Source organism: Simochromis diagramma, unplaced genomic scaffold, assembly GCF_900408965.1.
Source record: "Simochromis diagramma unplaced genomic scaffold, fSimDia1.1 OVJJ01000685.1, whole genome shotgun sequence".
NCBI classification, from domain to species: Eukaryota; Metazoa; Chordata; class Actinopteri; order Cichliformes; family Cichlidae; genus Simochromis; species Simochromis diagramma.
Window position 1 is genome coordinate 14255289 of NW_024387477.1, and position 20223 is coordinate 14275511.

At 39.6% G+C, this 20223-nt stretch overlaps 2 protein-coding genes across 7 annotated transcripts; one reads left to right on the forward strand and one right to left on the reverse strand.

Moving 5' to 3' along the window:
- The first annotated feature begins 1452 nt into the window (after positions 1–1452).
- On the forward strand, positions 1453–4816 carry zgc:162144 (RD3 domain-containing protein). The gene is made up of 3 exons (XM_040015556.1): positions 1453–1845; positions 2126–2433; positions 3243–4816. Exons 1-3 carry the CDS (start codon positions 1840–1842, stop codon positions 3613–3615), a joined length of 687 nt encoding a protein of 228 aa, XP_039871490.1. The 5' UTR covers positions 1453–1839; the 3' UTR covers positions 3616–4816.
- Positions 4817–5231: 415 nt separating this feature from the next.
- On the reverse strand, positions 5232–16541 carry stx5a (syntaxin 5A). 6 transcript variants are annotated; one of them, XM_040015546.1, is made up of 12 exons: positions 15903–16541; positions 11488–11699; positions 10346–10419; positions 10043–10098; positions 9873–9943; positions 9657–9773; positions 8959–9015; positions 8781–8862; positions 7569–7655; positions 7327–7430; positions 7076–7197; positions 5232–6525 (listed from the first exon to the last, which is right to left on the reverse strand). In XM_040015546.1, exons 2-12 carry the CDS (start codon positions 11548–11550, stop codon positions 6366–6368), a joined length of 993 nt encoding a protein of 330 aa, XP_039871480.1. In that variant the 5' UTR covers positions 11551–11699; positions 15903–16541; the 3' UTR covers positions 5232–6365. The 6 variants fall into 6 exon arrangements, with proteins under 6 accessions (XP_039871480.1, XP_039871481.1, XP_039871482.1 ...); XM_040015547.1 differs by lacking the exon at positions 15903–16541 and adding an exon at positions 15310–15440; XM_040015548.1 differs by lacking the exon at positions 15903–16541 and adding an exon at positions 12126–12258 and having other exon boundaries at positions 10346–10416.
- Positions 16542–20223: the final 3682 nt, after the last annotated feature.

The window sequence follows — 20223 nt, forward strand, 5'->3', positions numbered from 1 at the left end:
TAGAGTGAAAGCTTAAAATCTTATCTTCTCATACTGCCACTGTCTGGCAGGAGCAAAGCAAGGATCCACCCCTGAAGTTTGGCCACTCCACCCAACTCAAGTTAACAGGATATGCACAGACTTTCATCCCTTTCTTTCTTTCTTTCTTTCTTTCTTTGAGCTGAAATATTTCTTTGCTGCTGTTATTCAATTTATGTAACAGTCCAACAAACCATTGAAATTGTACTGAACAATTAAAAGAGAATAAAACTTGAGTGTTTGCCTATCATTTGGTTGGGGATGTATAAACACAGCAACAAAAAGGATATTAATCTATGAGTCTACATGGAATAATTCTGCATGGCAGCCAGGCCTCAGTATGCAAATGAAACCAGTGAGAAGTCAAAAAGTCTACTACTGCTCACACTCAGTTATTAAAGGGTTGGAGGGTTGTCCTGTTGTTGCCTCTCCAGTGGACCTGTTGTCACTTTTATTGGCACCAAGGCAGCTGATGTGGCCTTAATGTTTTAGCAGAGTATTTAGCCCACAGCAACATGCCACGCAGCAACCAAAAAACAAAAAGAAGAAAAAAAGGACATGTCAGTTTCTTTCCCTGCCCAGTGTAAGTAATGGCCCCAGCTTGGCCACTCCTATGAAAATTGCCAGCCTCCACTACTGCTGTCTGAATGTGTATTTGACTGGTGTTGACTGGTGTTTTACTTTGTTTATCAGATGTTAGGCAGGACAATATATGTAACCCTTTAGGCTCTCATCTTGTGTTTAGCTGCAGCATTTTCTGGCATTAGATAAATTGAAACAAGCAACACTCGTTGATAACAGTAAGAACTGTTTTCCCTTCAGTCACTGAGTGTAGCAGCTGTAATTAGATTATGTCAGCTATTACAACCACTCATTCTTCCAGGTAGGCTATGGATTTGAATGTAATCTGGGATTTGGTGGCTCATTGCTGAGTGGTGTGGAAACCCAGGCACTAGACTGTACCTTATGTTACCAATACAATGCCATGTACAAGTCGACGGGAAAGACTGCTAACACCTGAGTGTGTGACAAAGTGAGATTAGGTTGGTTGTTATGTAACATTAGCCCAACAACAGTCTGGTAATTGCAGGTGTGTTTGAAAGATTATTGTCTGTCCACTGGATGCTATTTTAAAGACTGTGCTGGGTATAATAGTATGCCTATCAGCCTGAAACCAGAAATTCTGCTGGTTTAAGTTTCATGACTGTCCAGAAATTAGTCTGTCAGACTCTGAAACTGGTTTGAAATATCTTAGAGAAAGGTGTTTGTGACCTGCAACCTTCACTACATCTTTAACGGCAGATAAGATATAAAATCATGAAAAACATGCAAAAGAAAGGTGGCAAAACAAAATTAAGTCCCCATGCTGTTATATAAATATTATATATAATATATAAATATATATTATATATAATATTATATAAATGTTATATAAATACCCCACCTGAATTCTGGCCATCATACACACAAGCACAAACGCACACGGCTCTCACAGGTGTACACTCATGTCACGAGGTAATCTCCTCTTGTCACTCACTCATTATTAATACAGGATTACTTGTATTCTCAATCCCAAACTCGCACACACACAATACGCACCCCTCACAGAAATACACGCACTGTCTGCTGGGGACCTTCACCGGTAGCAAAGCAGTCAGGTATCTGTGAGCCACCAGCTGGAGTCTCAGGAGTTTCATCCACTTTGAATGTCGCGAGCCTGTGCAGGCCCGCTGCTCACTTTACCGCTGACAGAGGTTTTACCAGACAAGTGTTGGATAGTCATCAGAAGAGAAGATACTACAGCTTTGTAACCCTTGTTTCATGAAGGTAAGAAAAGATTTATATATATCTGATAACAAGGAGAGAAGTTAGAACAGTATGCAATGTGTTTGCATTCACATATGCACCACATTTTACTTAAATAGACAATTAAGATTTCAGAGGATTTTAGATAACTCCAGTGTAAAACAGCTCTACAGACTGTGTGCTGAGGTGATTTTAATGCTTTTGCTTTAAACACTATGGCTTCAAACATGGTGAAGGTCACTTCATCGTATGACAGATACTTTTCAGTCTCTTCTTCACCAACTCTTTGTGTCTTTTCCAGATGTTTCCTTGGTCCGCTGTTTTCTCCCTTGAGCCTAAAGTGCCCGGCCAGCGAACAACTGAGGAGCTGGTAACCAACACCCTGATGCTGGAGCTTGGGGCCATGGTGAAGCGCACTGAACGCATCCGCTTGGAGAGGGCGACGGAGGGTCGTCGCCGCCGTCGCAGCTCTTCCTCTACAGCAGACTACAGCTGGCTGGCAACCACCCCGACCCCACAGCCCTATGAGCTCACTCCCAATGACCTGCTGGAGCTGCAAGACCTCTGTGCCAAAATCCCTCCTGCACAGTGTGGGCCTGTGATTGTCAGGTAAGAAAGACAGGCAGAGGTAGAGACAGAGCTAGAGAACTGGCAGGATAACGGTGAAACTGTTACTATAACTAAAAGACCTACAGATCATTTTCAAATAGCAGAGAGCTGCAGGGTTTCAGTCTAATCCATTTTACACACTAAGCAATAACTCGCTAATACTGTCAGAGCCATACTTATAAAAGTTGACTTTTAAATGTCTGTGTGAGGTTCATATTAACCCCTTATGTAAATCTGAGAATAGAAAAACTGGAGGGTCAAGATGCATGTACAATTTTATAGTTTCTGCGACTATGCTTGCTTTGGTGTGGTGTAAATATGACCCAGCACTAACCCTACCCCTCACTGGTAAATGCCCATAATTAATTCAACAGAGGTCCTTCATAATGATGAATGAATTTTCAGTAAAATGAGCAAATGTGACTTTTTTCTGGTGTTATCACTGAACAGAGTTGTTTAGACAAAGCGATCAAGTAAATATAAGGGCTTTAAAATCTAATATTTAGTTTTATTAATCTGTGGGATTCAAAAATATGAACAAGTTGACAAAAAAGCAAGAGTCATCAATGAGACTCCATCGTTAATAGTCACTTCTGCAAACACGTCCTCTGTTAGAAAAAGAACGTTTTAGACAGGCTATCCACCCTCAAACACCACCAGTGTTTTTCTTACAGTCACATTCCAATTTATTCTTCATTCTCCACCCTTACACTCTTTGTTGGCTGTGTCCTTTTTGTTTTGCCTTGGCTGTAAAGGGGTGTGAATCAAAGTCAGCTCATATTACACTTACTCTATCCCTCTTGCTGCAGGTTCAGGAGGCTGGTGTCACAGATGGAGCCCGAGGTTCACGAGGTTCCTCGGCTCTTTCGCTCAGTGCTGCGTGACTGTGTGGATGAGGCGAACGGAAACGATGAGGTTCCGACCCAGGAAGTGGTGTTTGAGAAGCAGCAGCGCAGCAAAAGCCTCTCCTTTGTCACTTTCCGCACAAAATTCCGCACGGGGTATTTCCCAAAGGGCAGCAACTTGAGAGGCTCCAGGGGGAACCTGCAGCAGCAAGTGGAATGGTCTGATGAGGAGGAGGATGGAGAAGGGGAGGAGGAAGCAATCAAAGCCAGGGCGAGGAAGGGAAGGAGTAAGAGCATGCCAGAGATCACCCCTATAGAGCAGAGTGCTCATGGGTGAGAGAAGTGGGGGGAGTCAGGGGAGAAATAAAGCAGAGGGACATGTGCAAGGGAGGGGAGGAGAAACTAGGAGAGTCACAGAGAAGACTAGGTGAGCCCAGATTGTACAAGACAAGGATTAATGAGGAAGAAAGGGAGAAGTGGAAGTAGCTGCCATTAAAAAATGGGTCAAATAAAAATCTGGAAAACCTTAACAAATTATTTTCTTCCTTATTTCAAAAGATGAAGAAAAAAATTCAAGAGAAAGGACTTGAGTAGATTTGCTCACTGGCAGCTTTAGGTAAATCTAAAAGAATTATGGTTCTGGCTTTAAGATGTCAGCAGCCTTTTGTGGTCCTGGTGGGTAAATTAGAAACTGCTGATACTGTTTTACCTACATAAGACCAAAAATACTAAAGGGAATAAATAGCTGTTCCAAATCTGACACGACCTGTTATGCTCATTTCCATATTTCAAGTACCTTTTCCTGATTTCCATTTCAAAATAATCCTGCTTTGTCTCATTCTGGGCCTGGAACTAGTTTTTATGTTAGCTCATCTCCCTTTAAAACCACTTTTGTCTGGTAACGGATGGGTGAGGTTTCTGTATCTGAAATGGTAAATACAGATCCTCCTTCTTTTGACGGGACCCTTGCCACAGCAGATCATCTGCCTCCATCTCATCCTATCCCTACCATGCTCCTCTGTCACAGTAACGCTCTGCATGCCCTTCTTCATGACCACAGAGACCATCTCTGTGGTCTTCCTCTCTTCCTCCTACCTGGCAGCTCCATCTTCAACACCTTTTTGATATATCCACTATCACTCCCTTGACTACCACCTCTACACCCCTACCCTTCCTTCTCTTCCTGATGAAACCTTCCCATTTATCTCGACTTGGGACTGGCATTAGGAGTACACTGGGTTGTACACCACCACAAGCTGGGTTGACACGACACAGACTAAAGAATATGGAAGTGGAAAAAAGAACATTTAAAGCAGTCTGAATCCTGAATTGCTGGCTACCAACTTAATATTTTGAAACTCAGACCATGTCTGAGCATCAACCAGTATAACTGTACTGTACAAGTAACCTAAGAAAATAAGGATATGTCCATGACAGCCTATTTAGTATGTTGAGTTACTTTGCTCAAGCTTATGGCATCTATAAACTCAAACCCATACTGTAAGGGCTCTCTGATGAATCATAAACACATCACATGAACTAAAACTTGTTACATAACAGGACAGCTTTCTTCTGCAGACTCAGCAGCCACAGTTTGGCTCCAGATCACCAGCTCAGTTAACAGATGCTCTCCCGTCAAGTAAAGCAGAAAATAATTAGACTCACGTATGATTTTATTGTAACACAACATGTACTTAAGGTAATAAATAACCAATTTTCTGATCTTGTCTGTGCAATTAAAACACTTCTTTTACACAAAAATGTCTTCTTTTTTTGTTTTAAATAGATGTTTAGCTAACATTTGAGGCTAATGTTTAAATGCATATCTGTCTGTCTGCATTGTTATAAATGAAAATAAAGAATAAAAGGCCAAATATAAACTGCAGCATTTGTTACAGCTAATTAAAGCTCTGCTGACTAATCCTCTTATCCCAAGAAAATCCCACACGTGAATGCCAGCACCCCATTACTGTTTTATTAATGCACACTTTATCAATACATCTTCATAACTATTTCAACTTTATACACTGAAGTCAAGGCATTTGGCTAAAATTAAAAAAAAAAAAAAAAAAAAAAAAAAGAGCAAAAAAAAAAAAAAAAAAAAAAAAAAAAAAAAAAGGGGAAAAAATGTTTCTTTTAAAAAGTTGTGGTCATTTAAATAACATCCTGTACATTAGGTAGATAATGGATGCGCACAGGCATCCAACCAGACACTTCCAGGGAACGTGGCCGATCGTGTGACTTTACAACCAGCGCTTACCCCTTCATACGCACTGATCCTCCTGCAGCACTCAGTGAGTGAGGTTTAAACCTTTTCTTCCATTAAACCTCTGCGAAGGCTGCTCACCACACAGCTTCATTTAAAACAGTGCCGTTATATAACATTTCTCACAGCTCACTCTTCAGTTACACTGCAAACCTCCCTTCATCTGGCTATGACTGCCTACTTGTGCCACAGCGAGTTTCCTTGTATTGTGTCACAGTTCAACAACGGTACCAATTTGGCAAATGAAACAAAACAGCAAATAAAGATTTTAAAAAAAAAAAAAAAAAAAAAATCCACATCAGTTTTGGATGGTAGAAGGTTAGGAATTGCTGATAAATGAGAGACAGTCATGTGGTTCCAGTAAAAAGCAGGTAAACTATGAAGCAACATAATCTGAGGAGCAAGTCCAGTTGTAAAGTTTGGCTTTGTAATACTTACTATAAAGGATGACGTGTGGTAAAAGAGGTTAAACAAAACAACCATAAGACAGTTTGCAGAATCAAACCATTAAATTAGAGCCATTTTGATTAAATGCTTATGAATAGTTGGTCAATGTAGAATACAGAGCAGCTTTCTGCTCTTAAAGTGGGGATTCAAAGATCATTTATTTGTTTTATTCGAGAGTTCAACATCTTCATTTTCCATTGAAGAGTCAAATTAAGACTGAAAAGTTTGTGGCTTGGGACAAAACGACAGGTCCGTATTCGAGTGGATCCCAAAAGCCTCCATGAAATCGTGATAGAGTCTCGAAATACATCCTCTTAGTCTAGCTTTAATTTTATTCTCCCTCATTCGATACCGTTTCCCCGCTCCTCATTCCTTTAAGCAAAGAAGACGACAAAGATGATGAAGAAGACCACGAGGACCAGAAAGATCTTGATCATCAGCCAGCGGTTGGAGGAGACCGACTGGAAGTATTTGAGAATCTCTGTGTGGGCAGCCTCCACGTTCAGCTGGGTGTCCTCCACGTTAGCATCGATCCTGTGAGAAGGAAACGGAGCAGTGAGAAGAGTTTTTATCTCTAATCAGTCTTGTTTTATTTCAAAGACTAAGATATTACACCAATACTTACACCATTAATGCAAAAAAATATAAAATAAATAAAATAAATTTTTTTCAGTTCTGCTTTAGTTTGTTATTTGTTTATTTTAAATAGAAAATTGCTAAGATTTGTTATTGCTTTGATATATATAGGCTTCTGTCTTTTAAATTTTAACACCCTCTAGCGGTTAAAATTGGTGTAGGTTGATTGCCTTCCAGGGCTATTAATGAATCCTGACTGATGCGTATTTGTCAGACCCTGATGAAGACTTGTAGTCAATACGTGCTGATCTGTTTTACTTGCTGAATTGTTCCAAGAATACATTTGTTATAGAATTTTATCCCAACACAGGACCAAAAAAAAAAAAAAAAAGAGCTTTTATGTTTCAGGCTTTTTTTCCAGCAAGATTGTTTTTCCAGTCCTTTCTTTCAGTTGTGTAACACGTTCTTTTATCCTACAGAACCTCATCTGTCTCAATCTCTTCCTCACCTCTGGATGGTCTCCTCTTGCTCCTTGACCATGTGCGCCAGCTGCTGAAATATGGAACCCAGTTCCACGATGGTGCTCTCGATGTTTTGCATGGTATCTGCACGGCTCTGGATGTACGAGTCCTGTTGCCACAACACAGCATTTTAGTCTAATATTTAGCTAATCTTGGATAAAAGTCAGTCAAGTTTGACAACAGACTCAATTTTTTGAGCCACCTGTCTGACTTCAGCAAACAAACACCAACACCCTACCTGCTCATCAATAAGCTGAAGCTGCAAAGGATTACTTGGAGAGTCCATATCGATAGCAACATCCCCCCGGCTCCGGGACTCTTCCTGCATCAGGACCGAGCCATCTGAAGAGACACAAAAAAACCCACAAACACGTGATCACAGAAATCCTCTATGGTACGGGCGGAAAGCAGAAAGAACAGCGGGCACATACAGTAGCTAGTTATACCCGCTTGGAGAGTCGAGACGTTCCCGGGAAATACCTTTGTAATTTGCGGTTGTATAGCCCTGGTAGTCATTGCGCGGCTCACGAGCTGCATGCGGCTCCTGGGCCCCTTTTTTGCGGCTCCCTAAAATATTTTGTAATTCTTGCATTACAGATGACCAAATACAGTAATAATCATTCACAAGGACTGCCAGCAGTTCCCTATCACAACAGCTGCTGTTTTGAAAAGTACACTGGTATTTAAAACTTATCCACAACCAGTGCCGTTTTTGAAAAATGAAGGAAAAAACAAAACACCTAACCATCAAACAACATGCTCAGTGCAAGTACGCCAAAAACAGAAATAAGGGAATGTGTGCACAAGCACAGAAAAACTATATATTCTGTTAATATGTGATTTATTATGCTTATGGTTTTCTACCGTAGGGTTTATACCCATGTACCTTTTAGCAGGTAATAACACAAACAAGTAGAGAAATGTAAATATTTATACCATCATCCATCAAGACAAATAAATGCCGAGTGCATCATTTCAGAGATTAGAATCGAGCCAATTATATATTTAAAATAATGAAACCAGTCCATCTTTTTTTCTTTGTAAAATCTCTAGGCATTCACAATGAGCATTTTGCTTGATATTTGGCCAAAAATGCTAAAATAAAGTGAATTTATGAACATTTTACCAACTGTGTAAATGCACGTGCAGGAAGCACTGGAGCTCGGTGCGTTCATTAAAGGGTCTCTGTTAAGAAGCCTGCTCGGCAAAACGTTTAATCATTCACTTTAGCAGAATGATGAACTGAGCAGGAGCCAGACGTCGAGTATTTTCCTCCACGACACAACAAAGAAATACTCACGGTGTGTTCACTCTAATACACACTTTGTATGCTTTGAGTAATGATTATTCTCATTACTAGTGGGAAGTTCACACTTTCAGAGAATACAGGTGATATAAATGTGACATTACAGCAGGCAGTGTGAAGCCAGCCATGTTCACGGTCCTCTTTTACCCTTGTCTGTATTACTAGCGCTGCACGTCAGTTTATACATGTGCAACATTAAAGGTCCACAAAACGATTAAGACAGAACTTTTCACACAAACAATATTCAGGATAGAGTGAACACGCCTTAATTAAACTACAAAACATGCTTTGTTAACCTGCTGTAGCCATTTACTTTCATATGAGACCCTTGTTAAAAATCTGAATGAGCAACTTGAAGCGTGAAGCTGAGATGTGGAGAGACTTACTGAAGTTGTTGGCCATGAGAGGAGAAGATGACGCCGGAGGCTGGGAGAACTGCTCTCTCCTGCTGCGCTGCTGCTTCAGGTTCTGAAGAACAAGAGTCAAAGAGAGAAGAAACCTTCACCTTATCCAGAGCTTTAGGTATTAGCATTGTTTGCTTTTGTGTGCTGACGCAGCTCTCACCTCTGTTCTGACTTCTAGGACTGATTTGAAGTCATTGGACATCGATGCCAGCTTGGACTACAGACAAAGAATGACAGAGTTAAAGGAGGTGCTGATTCACTTTTGTTACCATTTAAAAAAAAAAAAAAAAAAAGAAAAGAAAAAGGAAAAACAAAACCCAAAACTACAGAAAATTTGCATTCTCTCAGTCAATAACTACATCTTTTCTTGATTTTAAAATTGTACACAAAGTTTTACAGAAAGGTTCAAAGTTGTTTCCTTTTAGATCAACTTCAAATTCAGAATCAGAATCACAATTTTTGTCAATTTTTTAAACAAATGATTAATTTATCTTGGGGTCTTGATGCAAAAAACAAACAAACAAAAAACCCCAAAACAAAACGTTGGTACAGAAATAAAAAAAACAGAATATATGCTATATACAGTGTATATAATATATACATATATTTAGGAATATATACCAACTACCTACAGATATGAGAGATGAGTTACTGAGAAATTAAGTCATATCTAAAGGTTATGACCAGGAAGGGGACAGGGTGCAAAATATAGATAGAGCTCTCATCTGCCGTCATCTTGCACTCATTCTGATCCAAATAAGCAAAAACAAAACAACAACAAAAAACAAACAAACAAAAAAAAAAAACCCCCAACAAACACACCAGCAGGATTTGCACAAATACAGTACAAAAATATACCTGTAATGACACCACTATAGTGTTTGAGTGGGTCTGAATGTGTCGGCCACCTGGAGCTCCACGGGACCTCACCAAGTCCTGCAGCTGTGCTATCTGTTTGTTTAGACTGTTAATGTCCTAAAAGACAAATAAAAGAAGGGAAAGTTATAATATCAAGTTTCATTAGATATAAAAAAGGACTGACATGCTTTACTGAAGAGTGACAGCTCAACTCACCTGCTTAATGATGTATGTCAGCTCCTCGATTTCTATCGCCTTGTCATCAAACAGAGATTTTCTTTTTGCCACTAAAACATGAAAATAACATAATCTAGGTCAGCACTTTGGATGATATCACACTCAGAAATTTGAAATGAAGCTGAAATTACATTAAAATTAACACTTACAAATTGTGAGCTTTTCCAGTTTGGCAAATGTATTGCTCAAGTCTTTCCCAATTCTCCTACAAGGAGACAAAAACAGAGGTTAAACTTTCTCTACTAGTCACAGAACCAATAATTATATTTGCTTCAAATCTCTTTAGTACAACTCTTTAACTAAAGGTAAGAGAAACAGGTATTAAACCATTTATATGCTAAATTCATTATATGAATATTATAGCTAATTCAACAGTGAATATGAAAATAAAGGAACAGCAAATAAACATAAAATGAGGAAACATATGCGAAAACAGACTTTGGGGAACTTACTTGGCCATAACTGTAAAGTCACTGCGCTGCCTGAGGGCACTGAGTGCTGGTTTACTGGGCTGGACTCCATTCTGCTACAGGAGGTACAAAGAAGCAGATGAGATGGCCAGAAACATTTAATAAAAAAAAAAAAAAAAAGGGGGGGGGTAAGACATAAATTATGATAAGCAGGACTTTGAGAATTGATTTTAAATGAATCAAGAAGTCAGAGAATTTGGATTTTTTTTTTTTTTATCATGATAAAATAATAATCCAGTCTGTTCTGACTTTTTGTTTTTAAAATAAAAACGTAAACATGCCTAAAAGTAAAATGTCTAATGGCATAATATTTGGAGTGTTAATATAATAAAAAAAGAGAATGTGGTCACTTAAAAATATAAGATAGACAAAATAATTTGAATTTGGCATTTTTTATTTTTTATTTTTTTAAATCATCAACCTTCCTCCAAAGAAAAATAATCAGGACTGTGACAGAAATATTTCTAACTAGTAACCAGCACAAGTTAAATGTGAAAACACACTTAAAATGTGTTTTTGGGATAGATGTTTCTATATTAAGTAGCCAAAGTTTGAGAAGTCACACCTAAAAGGCCCATTTTGAGAGAGGAAAAACTACTGAGAGGTAGAGAAAAAAAGCTCTACCTCTCAGTAAACAAAAATCACTTCCAAATGTGTTTTTGCATCATCTCACATAAACACTGACATAATTATGTTTGCATTACCAGACACACTGACTGATAGTTATTTACTTTCTTTTTTTTTTTTTTAAAGAAAGTAAAAAACATTTTGACACTGTTATTTGGGGGATTTACCGAGAGGAGTAAACAAGGAACAAAAAGCAAAACTAAAAGCCAAGCCCAAAATTATACAGTGCTACCAAAACCGATCTGCATCACTGCATCACTGCATTTTAGCTGTATGCGTTAAAAAGATTCTGGTAACTCTTATCAAATCGTGCACAACTTCAAGTAAACCTATCATGGAATATAATAAAAACTAAGCAAAAACGAGCAAAACCACTATGTAAATAGATTGAACTGAGGAGAAAAAAAACCCCCCAATAACTACAAAAAAATAAATAAATTAGAATCAATCTGAGTGTAGGGACGTGGCTGTTTTTTTTTTTTAAAGACACAACATACCTGTCTGCCCTGGAGAGATTTACACGCTGACTGGAACTCGAGTGTCCGGTCACGGCACGTCATGCTGCCGCTGATAGTGAGTCACCTGCCCGCTATAGATCAAACACCACCCGGGCAGCCGGTTCCTCCTCCTGGGGTCTGTCTGATTGATAAATACTAAGACCTCGCGGTGTACGGACAAATTCACATCGAAAGGTGGTTATCATTCATGTCTGAAATAAAAAAAAAAAAAGTCACTTGTTAGCTTTCCGGGCCGACAGCTTCAAATTCAACAGATAAAACACAAATTCAGGAGATTCGGTAGCCAAAAGCTAGTCACAAAGACCGCGACAGCGTGGAAATAAGGCCCAAATAACTGTGCTAAAGCTCATATAAATAAACAGGCAAGCTAAATATATATATATCATTAGGTAACGATGATTATTTGGAGCCTGGACTGGGTCTGTGTGAAGGCCGCCCATCACGACACACAGCTGATCATGGCCTGACCGGCTAACCGCGGGCTAACGTTAGCTCCAGAGAGCTAACGGGAGTTTTCGAACGGTCCCTCCAATCTCACCTCGGTGAAAGCCAACTAAAATTGACGGTGCGAGTTTTAAATTTATTTAATAAACAAAGCTAGATGGGGTTCAACTCACCTGAATCGGTATCGCAACATATTATCAGACCCGTCGGTGTTTCTGGTGAAGACTAGTATACCCAGGAGTTAAAGTTCCAATCCGGGTCATTTCCGGTACTGACGTCATTGCCACGTCTACTTTACCGAGCATGGAAAAATGTCTGCAGTACCGGGTTACTACCACCAGGGGTCGACAAATCTACTGATGTGAGCGGCACAAAGGAATCGACGCTTCAGTTCAGAAAGAAATGCGGACATTTAGTTGAAAACGAAGTCAGCAAATGACAAACAAAGCTATTATTTAGAATTCAAATTAAAACTAAGACTAAAGCAACTAAAGTAACATTATCCACTTACAAAATCAACTCAAAAAAAATATAAATAAAAAGGACACTTTTTAAAAACAAAAAAAACAAAAAACGTGGTCACACCAGGTATTGATATGATGTTTAGAATATAATGTCTACATGTCTGAATCTTCCGTTTTCAATACATTTTGTGTTTGTATTGTCATACCTTTTCCCCAAACAATTTTTGTTCCACTGAAATACTTATATTAAAATGATTTATACAACTAAAAAAATAATCCAGAATAGAAATAAAACAACTGATTTAGATAGAAACAATATAACCCAGTACTAGTACGGAGTAATTAATGACGTGGTGTGTGAGTGTACATCAAGAAGCCGCAGTTTCCTGTTTTTAGCTGACAGGAGTGGCACCAGGCGTGGTCTTCCGCTGCTGTATCCCAGCTGCTGAGGAGTTCAACATATTGTGCGTTCAGAGATGTTTTCCTGCATACCTTGGTTGTAACAAGTAATTATTTGAATTACCATTGCCTTCTTATCAGCTCCAAATAGTTTGGCTATTCTTCGATTTTTTTTTTCCTTTTTGAAGCATTCTCTGAAAACCCTGGATAGCAGTTTCTGGAATATTCAGACCAGTATGTCTGACAGCAATTACCATGCCAAGTTCAAAGTCACTTAAGTCATCTTTCTTCCCCACTGTGATGCTCAGTTTGAACTTCAGCAGCTCTTCTTGACCATCTCTGCATAAAAGCAGCTGCTGCCATGTCATTTTCTGATTAGATACTTTTGTTAACAAGCGGTTAAACAGGTATACCCAATGCATTGGCCAGAGAGTTTACATTCAAAATAAAAACCCTCCAATGTCAGTCCTGTATCCCTTTAGCCACAACCTTTTTCTTTTTTTAATTTGTAAAAGAAAGTTGTTGTAAAACTGTAAATGGAGATTTACCTGATTGTGGCACTCAAAGTAAAAAAAGAAAAGAAAAGAAAGAGGGTGGGCGAATTGTTAATCAAATAAACACAACATATGAGGAATCTTGTTTTCAGTATTCCTACTATCAATAACACTTATACAGATCCCTCAGAAACTGAAATATTACAACTACAATGGTAATACCTTACTGCAGCAAATGTAATGTCACCATTCATCAATTTTTGTTTTTCACTACTGATCTTTTCTTCTTCGTGTTTAACGGCGGTTGGCAACCAACGTAAAGGAGCATTACCGCCTCCTACTGTTCCGGAGTATGGGTCAGACAGTGAGCTTACAATCTGTTTCCAAAAAAAACAATACAAAACAAACAAACAAAAAACAAAACAAAACCCTACACTCTTTCATAAACACCTATATCCTTCAGAAACCCTACCAGTTCCCTCACCTGTGCCCTACTACCCTCCAACACACTCTTCAGATTAAATTCCCAATTCCCCGCTCCTTCAATCTATTCTGCAGAACTTTCCTCTCCACATCATAACCCTTGCACCACAGTATTACATGCTCTACCGTCTCCTCCTCCTGGCACACTCCACAAAGCCCCGTCTCATGTTCTCCTATCATCTGTAGTGTTTTATTTAATGCACAATGTCCCAGTCTAAGCCTGGTAATGACCACCTCTTCTCTCCTATTACCCCTATACAACCGACTCCCTGCCACCTCCTTATGATACAATTGCCTGCCCTTACTCCCTGAATCCCACCGCTTCTGCCACTCCTGAACAACTTGCCTCCAAACAATACCTTTTGCTTCAGATCCGCTGCTTTTAATTTCCATCTCAGTCCTATTTTTAGTCAACGCTCCTTTTGCCAACCTATCCACCTTTTCATTTCCACTCATTCCTACATGATCTCGCACCCAAAGAAAGCCAATATTGCTACCACAACACTTAATTCTGCTTATAGTCTCCAGAATAGTATACAGCATACCCTGCCTTGTCTTCGAACAAAATGATTGTAGACTTGAAAGAACAGCTGCCGAGTCAGAACATACTACCACCTGCCTGATTTTTGAAAACACTGTACCCATTTCAATGCTACCAAAATTGCTACCATTTCAACCGTGTACACTGCCAGTCCATCCAAAGGGCGTCTGTTTATTTCAATATTTTTTGATGGAACTGCTATTCCAAACCCTGTAATTCCAGTATCTGGACTTTTAGCACCATCCGTGAACACATGAATACACTCAGGGTATTCATTCAAGCTGTGAAAATGAAATGCTGAAACAAGATCGACTCTTCCTTTCAATTTTCTCTTCAGATCCAGCAAGTACCAGTCCACAGGAGGGGTCGCGAATAACCATGAAGGAACCACAGGGAACACTACTGCAGGACATATTTTAAGTTCATACACTTGACACTCCTTAGCCCACTGATTCCCCACCTTTCCAAAATGATCCTTCTGACTTCTTCCATACTCCCAGCATTCCAAAAGTACCTCCTTTGTGGGATGTGCGTCACCATGACCACCAAGATAAACCCAGTAATTCACTGACACTTGCTTCCTCCTAAGATCTAGGGGCATTTCTCTCATCTCCACCTGTAGGGCACTGACTGGAGACGTTTTAAAAGCTCCACAGCACACTCTAAGGGCTTCCGATTGAAGAACATCCAAACGTCTCAACACAGAAGGAGCTGCTGAACCATATGCCACACACCCATAATCGAAGACCGATCTAATTAATGCCTGGTAAAGTCTTTTCAAAGCATAAGAGCTCGCTCCCCAACCCCTCCCAGCTACACACCTCATAACATTAATAACTTTTTTGCATTTGGTTTCAATCTGGTCAATATGCTCCCTCCATGTCAGTCTTGAATCAAACACAACACCTAAGTACTTAAAAGAGCTCACTTTCCCAATTACCTCGTCATACAGTTTCAATGTCAACGTCTCACTCACTTTTCTTTTCTTTTTGTAAAGAACATCATTTTTGTCTTTTCCACCAAAAACCTGAATCCCCAGTCAAATCCCCACTCAACCACCATATTTACAGCCTCCTGAACCTTGCCTTCCTTTTTTTCCATAACACACCATCATCAGCAAACAAAGACCTACTACTGATCTTTTGTCTCTTGTCCTCTGTATTTATTTTTTACTTACCCCCTTGTCTCGTTATATGGATTCTATTCACCTGTGCATTGTTTCCCCAGCTGTATTCTCACTCCTTAATTAGCTCACGCGTGTGTTTCTTTTTGTCTGATATTATTTCTGTTTGTTACTGGAGTTCCCTGCCTGTTCCTTGTGGGGTCTTTGGTAGTTTTACTTATTGGCTCATATCAGTCAGAATAAATATTTCCCTTTTGTTCCTGTTTCTTTCAGTGACTGCTTTTGGGTCCAGAAAGCACTATATATTTTAATATGGTTTTCTGAAACAGGTCTCTCTTGTAAATGAGACATTGAGCCCCAGTGGGACTACCTGTATAAATAAAGGTTAAATAAAAAAAAACCCACATCATATAAATGATGGTAGTTTTATTCTTGGACTAGAATACCTTTACATGAGTCAGCGTTCCAAGTAATCCTTATTTATCTTCTACTGGGCCTTTGTGCAGCTCCCCAGTTCCTCTTCTTTCTGAAACGAGCTGTTTTAGCTCCTCCCACTTTAAGCCAACTTTCTTTTATAGTTAAGCTGTGCTGTCATGTTCTTTTCAAAGACAAGAGCCTTTCTGTTGGCAAGCCTTCCAAACAAGCCACATTTATTCAGCCTTTTTCTAATTGTGCTGTCATGAACTTGAACATTAAACTTGCTAACTGGGGCCAGTAGAATCTCAGATGTAGCTCTTGGCTTTTTTGCAGTTTCTGAGTATTGCACAGTCTGACCTTGGGGCTTGTTCACTGGGATGTCCACTCCTGAGAAGACTTGCAGCCGTTTTGATTTTTTTTTTCCACTTGTGGATGAAAATTTTTTCTTGCTGGAGTATTTTGGACTTCAAATTGTTTGGAAATGGCCTTATTACTGGCACCAAATGCTTCTTTAAGCCAATTGCTGATGCCTGCCCTTATTGTGTTGTGCTAACAAACACCTGAATGCTCCAGAACTGATGATACCTTAACCAAGGTCATATGATTAGCAGCACACCCTTGATTTATTTTTTCATGCATTGATTCTGCATAACGACACAGTGTAATATGTTACTTCTGTTGTTCATTTGAGGTTGTGTTTACCTAAATTTTAGACGTGTTAACAACCAGATGTTTTTTTAAGAGGTCCTGAGACAAATTCACACAATTATAGAGACACAATGATTTTCTTTAACTTGAGAGTCAAAGAAGACATGGCGCGGTTACGCTTAAATGCTGAAGGAAAAATTAAATCCTGAAGTTTCTGCGAGTGGAGATTGACAGAGCAGACAGAGAGACACGGAAGATGATTGGCTGCTGCCTCAGGTGATTCGACCGGCCTGCAGGTATGGTATGGAAAGAACAAGATAACATCCAGCAGGCTCTCTGATCTCCTCTCATGCCTACTGGTACCCGCATCCTCCGCCTGACGGGATCAAGCATGCCCAGACCACAACTATGTTCTCTCCCATTTACCTGTTAGACCCCCAACCGCAAACCCCAACCTGCGACCCTCCAGCTACTACAGCAAGACCTCGTTCACCTTTTATACTTCGGTTTTAATCACCAAATGGATTGCTTCCTCCCACTTTGAAATATGACTGTATTATGTGTTTTAATCTCCTTTGATGGAGGGAGCGGCCCCTTATCAGGACAGAACAGTTTCTCCTGAAAAAACACTCCCTTCTCTTTGTGATTTCTTTTTCTTTTTTGTATGTATTGCATTCACTGCTAAGCTACATTTAATTGCATCATACATTTTTTTTGATGGTCCTGAATGAACATGCAAGCAGTCTTTCAATTTCTGTGGTGAAATCCTGTCATTCCCCTTAAGTTTATTTGCAATAACTCATTAATCTATATTTATTTGTCCAGTACTTAAGCTAAAAACATTCCCAACAGCTTTTGCTACACATAGTTTTTAGTGGTAACTGGGACATGTTAGCATGATAACACATTACTTTGGTCACAGGGACACCAAAGTATATTTTCAAAGTCAAGAGGACTTAAACTTCCTCATAACACAACCATCCTTCTGCTATATTCCCAGCCTAGCTGCATGCAAACTGTTTCCCATGTAGTTACAAGAGCCGTAAATCTTTTATCAAGCATGATGTCCTTCACTGGAGTGAGAAAGACAAGGTCTGTGGATCCATGTTTCTGTTGAAGATAACAGAGTTTGTTTATTCTGTAAAATGAAAAAAGTTATTTGTGTTCACAAGAGACTTTAAAAAAATCACTCACTTTCCTGTCAGATCATCAGAGCGACAGAAGCACACAGGAATCTTCTTTACCCTGCACATACTGAGCTAAATCTCACTCTTTTTTTTTTGATCTATGTTTCTCTCACATACACAGGAGAACTGATACCATCTAACAACACACACAATACTCACAGGCCAGATAGCGTCCAGCACCTGCTTGAACACAGCTGCTGCTACAAAAGCAGGGAGGAAACCATGGCTGGTGTTATTAGAAAAACAATGACGCCAAATGCAGAGAAAAGCAAGGTGGAAAAATACAGGAAGGCCTGATACAGGAGAAAAGACTGGCAGGGACAAAGTGACGGCTGCAGAGTGATGGAGCGAGAGACACGTAGCTACTGGCTGAAAACACGCAAGAAGTCAAGTTAATATATAAATTGTACATGCACTCACCGCACATTTCATAACGTTTTTGCAGGTTTTGATGAGCAAGTGGCTTTTTAAAAAACGCTTTTGAGGATTTTGTGCATCGAAATTCATGACTCACTCTATCCTTTTTCTCTTTCCCTCTCCGTCTCACTAATCTTGCTGCTATATTTAGTCTTGGCATTATGCCCTTCGACAGATAGGTTGGCAGCAGTACGTAGATCGTCTCTTCTCCAGTCTTTCCTCTCCTTTCCTTCCCTCTTCCTCAAAGCAGATCCTGTGAGATCCATCTGCAGTTCACAAAGAGATGTGAAAGTTTAACACACGCACTGCATCAATCAACAAAACTAAGTCTCTTAGACGTGACTATAAATGTACAGAATGAGATACGGACGAGCTATATTAACATTATCCCCAGCCTCAGGTCTGAAGTCTGCTCTGTATGATGAAATATTCTAATGAGGCACTGAACATAACATTCCCAGCATATTTCATCATCTTTATCACAAATGTCAGGGGGCGAAAGGCACAGTAACCACCAGCAGGGCTGCAGACAGGTATGTGCACAGAATGCACACACAAAATCTCCCCTCAGAGCTTCTTACACACTTGCAAGCACAAACTCCTGGAGTATCTTTGCTGGGGCCACAACTAAACAGACTCACTGACAAATCAGTAAAACATCATAAAATCAAACTGCTCAAGTAGGTGCAAGTACCTCCTGTGTAATTTTCCACTCAGACAGTGTGGGACTGTGCACACCTTTGTACTTCCCCAGCTTCTGACTCAGCAGCACAGATGAGAGGAGGTGAGAGAACAATATTATGTCTCACAACACCGCGTCACATCACATACGCAGTTTTGTCTTTGCAACCAACTCCCTGGGTGGCACTGTAATGAAAAATGCCTGTTTATCTTTCATTACCGTCAACCGAGGGATTAAAACGAAAGAAAAACATGGGGCGGTTGGAGGAGAGGAGAGGCAGCGGGGGGTGAGGTCAAAGCGCGGGGACATCGGTTAGACAAGGAAAGCGGAGGTTTTTATGAAAAATAAGACATTTCCTTTAATCACATCTGTAACATCACGGCTGTATCCTGGTATCATGTTGAATATATTTGATGATGTAGTATACACTTTAATGTGGACATTAAAATCGATTAATTGGCATTTATATGCTAATACATGAAACATAAAACTGCATTGTTTTCTACAAAGACATATTAAAAGGGCACAAATGGTGTAGCAGCAAAAAAAAGAGTGTAGTTTCATTTTCTATACGTAGGCTACAGTATTACAATGTATTTGCAGAGAAGAGATTCGTTGCAAGGTACAGCAATACAAATGAAGTAACAAATACATTTCTAGAGTATGCACTACGTCATACACATAGTCATGGCAGGATATTAGAGATTATAAAAGTTATATAGTTAGTAGGGGGTATCTATAGGCCACTAAGACACCGGAGGCTAGAACAGGGCTAACAGTACGATGTAGACTGTGCAGATACAAAGCACACTGATGTTTAATGCTCACACAGGACATCTGAACACGATATTAATATTTCCAGGTGTTACAGGTTAAAGAGTTGTAATGCTGAAATAACAGCAGCAAGTACATGCGGGAGTTGTTGTTGCTTTTATTGTTCAGAATTAATATTTTGACAAAGGAAAATTTGGTCACAAGAAATAACATTTGGAGCCCGAGTGGCACCCAAAAAGATATCTCAGCACCACAACTCCCGTGGGTGGAATGATGTTAAATAGTCACACATGTCTGCATGATTGGAGTCCATTTGCTCATTGTTTTCACCACTGGACTAATCTACAGTATATGTAATCTGTACTGAGGTTCCTGGACTCTTAGGTTTCCCAAAACATTTGTCTCCTCAGTCACCAGGCACATTTTGTTCCCTATTATTAATAAATGAAGACCGGAGAAGAAGTATCAGTGCTTGCAAATAAAAAATGGATGGACAGAAATAGCCACGGATGAGTTTAGAAGAATACTTTGAAACACTGCTTCCGAACCTTTACTGTATCTCCTGTATTAAGCACTTCTGTAATAAACTGGATATGGACTACGTCTGAGGAATTACATTCACCTCATGATTTATCTTTTGTG

What these genes read in the sequence shown, in the direction of transcription:
- stx5a (XM_040015546.1), bottom strand. Translation starts at nt 11,550, where the DNA reads ATGACGTGCCGTGACCGGACACTCGAGTTCCAGTCAGCGTGTAAATCT. An exon ending in GACTTTACAGTTATGGCCAA is followed by an intron (nt 10,099 to 10,345) that starts GTAAGTTCCCCA and finishes GTCTCCTTGTAG; the next exon opens with GAGAATTGGGAAAGACTTGA. An exon ending in CAAGAGGAGACCATCCAGAG is followed by an intron (nt 6,526 to 7,075) that starts GTGAGGAAGAGA and finishes TCCTTCTCACAG; the next exon opens with GATCGATGCTAACGTGGAGG.
- zgc:162144 (XM_040015556.1), top strand. An exon ending in TGTGGGCCTGTGATTGTCAG is followed by an intron (nt 2,434 to 3,242) that starts GTAAGAAAGACA and finishes CTCTTGCTGCAG; the next exon opens with GTTCAGGAGGCTGGTGTCAC.